At 37.1% G+C, this 6,430-nt stretch overlaps 1 protein-coding gene across 1 annotated transcript; it reads left to right on the forward strand.

The window, feature by feature from the left end:
* Window positions 1-1,699: 1,699 nt before the first annotated feature.
* LOC145604277 (disease resistance protein RPS5-like) lies at window positions 1,700-4,788 on the forward strand. Its single transcript, XM_081660206.1, has 2 exons — window positions 1,700-1,710; window positions 1,752-4,788. The coding sequence occupies exons 1-2, from the start codon at window positions 1,700-1,702 to the stop codon at window positions 4,786-4,788; spliced, it is 3,048 nt and encodes a 1,015-aa protein (XP_081516332.1).
* Window positions 4,789-6,430: the final 1,642 nt, after the last annotated feature.

Here is a 6,430-nt window from a genome sequence, read left to right on the forward strand (position 1 = left end):
ATTTTGAATATAGGAGTCTAAATGTACATCTCCATACAAAATAACATCTTATATAGCGGAGGGTGTACTTACTATATATTTAAGTGACCAATAAGTCATTGATCTAATTTTGTTGTTCCCACTGTCAATTAATTCTTTGGAATGAACCAAAAAAAGTTCACTTGAAACTGTTCATAGCCAAAAGCACAATATGCCAATCATCACAATATTTGTAATCATAGTTCACTAGACGATAAGGAGTGAGGAATTGTTTAATTATACAGGAATTGTTTAATTATACAGAAATTGTTTAATTATACTGATATAGTTAAAGAAAAGTAAAAAGGATTAGTACATTCAGAAGAGTAGGCAGGGGAGATTATTTCACCCCTCTGAAGTCTTATTTGGCAGGGTTTTTAAGTTTCATTTCATCAATGTGGTTTCAACTGTAAAGCAATATCTTTCAGTAGTCACAGTAAAATCAGTTTTGTGTTTTCACATTTCCATTTTCTTTTGCTCCATACTCAAAATGGCTGAGATTCAGTTGGATAATTTTGTTTAAAACACTCAAATTATTACTGACTGATTGCCTGAGTTCTCATATATAATTGGTTTTTTCTTCTGCTATAGGCTATTCATCATGTTCCATTTTGTACTGTAATATCCAGAGCTGATTCTGAGGCATGACTTCAACGTAATTTTAGCCCGTTTTTAAAGCATGGTTACAGTAGTTTATTCGGATTTGCTTGAAAATGTGAAAAAGGTCAAGGCAGCTAGAGGTACACCATTTACTAGTTATTCCTTCTTTTGTATCCTCTTTCTGTTGCCATATTCTTCTTATAGTTTGCTTCATGTCCTGAGAAATTACGTTGTCCTTCCTCTAAACTTTTATTTGATCTTGTCATGTTTATGAAAGGTCCATCAAATTACTTCATTATATGTATACAGTTCCTAAAGTTTTTTTAGTTCCCAAAGGCTGATAAAGTACGCCTCAATTCTTAAAATACGTCATATATGGTAGCGACTATGATTGGTTTAACTCTGGTAAACTCCAATTGATTGTCATTGGTCTTAATGTTATTTTGTGTCATCTTGAAATGTAATGGAATCTGTAAATATAATAGTGATAATAGTTCATTAGAAGATAATGAGTAAGAAATTGTGCAATCATTTCCTTAGCATCATTATACATATATTTACATTTCCTTCTGTAAGATTTTCCATAAACTGTGATCTTTAATTTGTTGCTTTGAACCTTAATCTTCAACTGTCAAAGAGCATGATCTGATTTGTGTTTTTAATGTACCCACCATGAAAAGGTAGACTTAAATGGTGAAGCTTTCATAGTTAAAAGAGTTATATGCCAATTTATTACACATTGCTCTTTTTTAAAGATGCTTTGATTACTGACTTTGACTCTTTCTCTCACTCTAGCACTGCTAGAAAGAAGCCGAAGAAGGTAGAGAGAGACCGTGCAAGCAAATCCTCAGCAATTTCATGGGAATCAGCAAATTTATAAGTTGGGTTGGAAGTTTGCTGTTCAGTAACTCTGCTCAAGAACCTGGGGGAATTGATAAAGAGCTTGAGCATGATGACGATCAGCCAGGAAACAAGAAAAGAAAAACAACTCATGAAAGCATGGTGATTTATGATCATGAGCAAGGGTCTTCTACAGCTTCCAGCTCCCACCCTATATGTCACCCGGATTGGCTATTATCTAATGGTTCTTCTGTGTATAACAAGAAGTGGGCTCTGAAATTCAAAACAAATAGACTTTTTGCTCGAGCCCTTGATGTTTGTAAAGAAGTTGAGCATGATGAGATTCAGCCAAAAAAGATGCGAAGGATGGAGGTTCAACACTGGTTGACAGCTGTAGATCAAATAAGAGACAAGGTTCAAAACATAGCAACAGATGATCAGAGCATAGAAAAGTTCACTTCACAAGTTGATGAATTGTTACAGCGTGGTAAATTTCCGCACGGATGTGTATTGCCTGATCATAGCCCTATAGAACTTCTGCTCCCGGCAAAGAATCCAGCTGGGAAAATGTTTGCATCAGATACTGCAACTATTCTTGAATGGTTGAAAAATAATGAACGCTGCATTATTGGTGTGTATGGGATGGGAGGTGTAGGGAAAACTACTATGTTGAGGTGGTTATACAACGAGGTGCTGAAAAAGAAGAGCACCTTGGGACTTCCTTATTGGGTTACTGTCTCGCAAAATTGCGATGAGCACAAACTGCAAAATGAAATTGCTAAAGAGCTTGGTGTGGACCTTTCTGGAGAAGGTAATGATAGGAAGAGAGCAGCTATGTTACACAAACGGTTATCCACAATGGGCCCAACTGTACTGTTCTTAGATGACATGTGGAAATGGAATCCATTCTTAGGAAAGGATATTGAATTTCCTCTTGAAGGCAGCCGTTGCAAGATCATATTAAGTAGTCGTTTGTCTGAAGTGTGTCAAAAAATGGGATGCAAAGCCTTTGTTATCGAGGCTAAAGTTCTCCCAGAAGGTGAAGCTTGGAACTTGTTTGTTGACAAACTTGGGCACTTTGACAAACTTACAGAGGAAGCAAAAGGAATTGCAAAATTAATTGCCAAAGAGTGTGGTGGTTTGCCTCTTGCAATTGCTACAATGGCTCGCAGTATGACTGAGGTGGTTGATGTCTGTGTATGGAATGATGCTTTGAATGAGCTGAGACAATCTGCTTGTGAGCAGGGTGACATGGAAGAATACGTGTTTTCAGTATTGAAGTACAGTTACAATCGCCTGAATGACCGGATGCTGCAGAATTGCTTCTTAAGTTGCGTACTTTATCCTGAAGACTATGAGATTGGAAGGGAGGAGATAATAGATGGATGGATTATGGAGGGATTGCTGGATGATGTAGGGAGCAGATCAAAGCAATTGAACAAGGGCCATACAATATTGAATAAACTGAAAAACTCGTGCTTGTTGGAAGTATTCATTGATGATGATGATTCTGAAGGTGTTAAGATGCATGATTTGATGAGAGATCTGGCTATAATGATCACAAAAAAATATCCTTGTTTCATGGTAAAATCAAGACTTCATCTTCAGGAAGTACCGGAAAAGGAGCAATGGAGCAAGGATCTGGTAAAGGTGTCATTGAGTCATAATAAAATCAAGGAAATTCCAAATGGTATGGCACCTTTGACCCCAGAACTTACAGTGCTAATGCTCAATGGCAATCCTCTACGTGGGATCCCAGAATCATTCTTTATGCACATGCGAGCCCTCACACTTCTTGATTTATCTTACACTTATATTGTGAGGTTACCAGAGATAGTTTCTCATTTGGAAAATTTAAGGGCGCTCTTACTTGCATATTGTAATCAGCTAAAGTATGTGCCGTCTTTAGCGAAGCTTTCAAAATTGAGGGTGTTAGATCTTTATTATACTCAAAAACTTGAAAAGGCTCCAGAGGGGATTGAAAGATTGAAAAGTCTAGAAACGGTAAGATGTTGCAGCCCTTGGGATGTATCGTTAAGTTGTTACAGATTTTGGCTGCGTGGCCCAGTAAGGTTCAAAACAATTAGTTTTGATTTTTGGAGGAATGAGAATATAGTGCGAGTAACTAGGGCGGAAATAGGATATGATGACAAATACACTTATTTGCTCCCGACAAAAATTAAAAAGTTGGAGATGGTTGAATGTGTTGTGAACAGAAGAAGCCTGGGAGAAGTTTTTCCCACCTTGTGTTTGGCAACGGAGTTAAGGGAGCTGTCTATATATGACTGCGATGGGTTAAAATACATACTATCATCCATACAATTCCGGGGATGCACTTTTTCCAAGCTTCGCCGCCTAGTAATTGAATTTTGTCCAAAAATAAAAGTGATCTTTCCCCTCATGGAGAAGCAGCTTGCTCTTCCAAATCTGGAATATTTTGTGGTGTCAAATTGTGAGGAGGTCGAAGAGATATTTGAATCAAACAACGGCTTTCAATCCAACTCCGTTCCTGCTCTTCCTAATCTGGTTTATTTAAACTTAGGTTATCTACCAAAGTTACAAAGACTTTACATGAACCTGCATCTCTGTACTTCGCTAGAAAAGCTTTGTGTGTGGGACTGCGTAGAGTTGGAAGAGATATTCGAGAGCAGTGGCAGCAGTAGCTCATCATCTTCAATTTCACAGAGTGAGACAGAGACACTAGTAGTTGATCCCTTGAATGCTTGCAATCCACAACCCAACCTTATCTCTACGCTCTTCAAACTGCAGGAAATAAGTTTGGGAAATTTACCCAAGTTGGGAAGCATTTATAAGGACCTGCACCTCTGTACTTCTTTGCAACACCTTGAAGTAGTGGATTGCCCGATGATAGAGCAAATATTCGGAGCACCCAAATCTGTACTTGCTCTCCCTAATTTATGGAGGCTAAAATTACTGAGGCTTCCGAATCTGAGCAGCATACATAGAGGGCTACTCCTCTGCACCACTCTAAGGCATCTTATCGTAAAAGGTTGTTTAAAGCTGAAGAGGGTGCCGTTGTCCCACCACCTAATTTGTGATGGCTCATCGTCTAGTTTACTTTCACTCCCCTCGAAGTCTGACTACCCGGAGTTGTGGGAGCTCTTACAACGCAACTACTCTGAGGATGCACGTCTCCTATCTGATTTTATACGGGATCATGCTGAACTTCAAGAGTGTAATCAGAACCAGTTGAAGCTGAAAAGAAAATGGAGCGATCCTGATGATAATGCTTGCGCTTTCACTGATTATATCAATCAAGTTTCACTACCAGCCTTCCTTCCTACTGCAGATGATGATGATGAAGATTAACAAAATGATAAAAGGAAATGGGGTGCATCCTTATCCTTATTTCTCCCTCTTGTTAGTTTTTGACATTTAATTTGTAAATTAACTTTGTTGTATGCGTTTGGAATTCAATGTGCATTTGGAATTCTCTTCTTATATGTGTTTGGTGATCATTTAAAAGAAACTCAGAAAGTAATGACTAGCACAATCTCATATTGTTAAACAAACATATAATATCATGTTTGATGTTTAAGATAAACTGTTAAGATATTGATTTGCTTGTTCAAAAATTCTCTGAACTTTGCTCTCTACAGTTTGTGTAAAAGATTTAATCAAATCATCATTATCTTGACTTTAGCCTTAAATAGTTCTAGTTCAAGTCTTCATTGGGTAATCATAAATTTGATAATTAATTCATATTTATTTAGCTACTACTAAAATACGTACTATGGGGTAAAATTATCATATTTAAGTTTGAAGTTGCATGAGACACTAAGCATTTTCTAAGGAAGAAAGTGTAAAACATAGCTGATGAAGGAACACACCTATTTCCTGATAAATTTGGCAGGGGAGATTATTTCACCTTTCATCTTTGTAAGGTATATTGGTTTTCTTTATGTACTTGCTGTATACTCATATGTATTTTGTTTTTTTTCCATGAAAGGTCCAACATATTATTTTATTACAGTTTTCCCAGTTCCCAAATGCTGATATATTATGCCACAAATTCTCTTTTAAAAATATATTGTAGCAACTATGATGCATGGGTATTGCTCTGGTAAACTCCAATCGATTTGTCATCGGCCTTAATGTTCTTTTGTGTCATTCTTGAAATAAAAACAGAATTTCTGAAAATAGAAATGATCTTAGTTCTCTAGAAGATAAGGACTGATGAATTGTGAAATCATTCCCCTATGGTAGTATACATAGAGGGCTTAATAAACCAACCCATACTTGCTCTCCATAACTTATGTAAGCTGAACTTGCGAAGCCTAACGAATCTGAGCAGCATACATAGAGGGCTACTCTTCTGCACTTCTCTAAATGGAGGCTGCCATTGTCCAATCACCTAATTTGTGATAACTCACCGTCTACTTTACTTTCACTTCCCTCGGATTCTGACAACCCAGAGCTGTGGAAGATCTTACGACGCGACTACTCTGCTGATGTGTGTCTCCTATATGATTTTATACAGTATCATGTTGAACTTCAAGAACATAATCGGAACCAGTTGAAGCTGAAGAGAAAAAGGAGTGACCTTGAAGATAATGCTTGTGTTTTGAAAGATTATACTTCCTCCGTTTCTTTTTACTTGCAACACAGCCTTGTGGCAAGTGTTTTGAGGTCAAGTTTATGTAATGTAAACGCATAAATTATTCATTATAATTTTTACAAATGATACTTAACCCTATTCTAATCTTAGTGTAAAAATTACATTGATAAAATCGCTCGTTTACCCTCACTAATCATCTCCTAAAACTGCGTGTTTAAAGGTGTGTTGCAAGTAAAAGAAAACGGAGGAAGTATCAATCAAAATTCACTACCAGCCTCCCTTCCTACTGCAAATGATTATGATGATGAAGATGAGCGAAATAAGAAAACAAAATGGGGTGCATCCTTATCCCTATCGCTCCCTCCTTTTAGTTTTTGACATTCTGTACTCTAT

This window comes from Chenopodium album, chromosome 22 (genome assembly GCF_948465745.1).
Source record: "Chenopodium album chromosome 22, dcCheAlbu1.1, whole genome shotgun sequence".
Lineage (NCBI taxonomy): Eukaryota > Viridiplantae > Streptophyta > Magnoliopsida > Caryophyllales > Amaranthaceae > Chenopodium > Chenopodium album.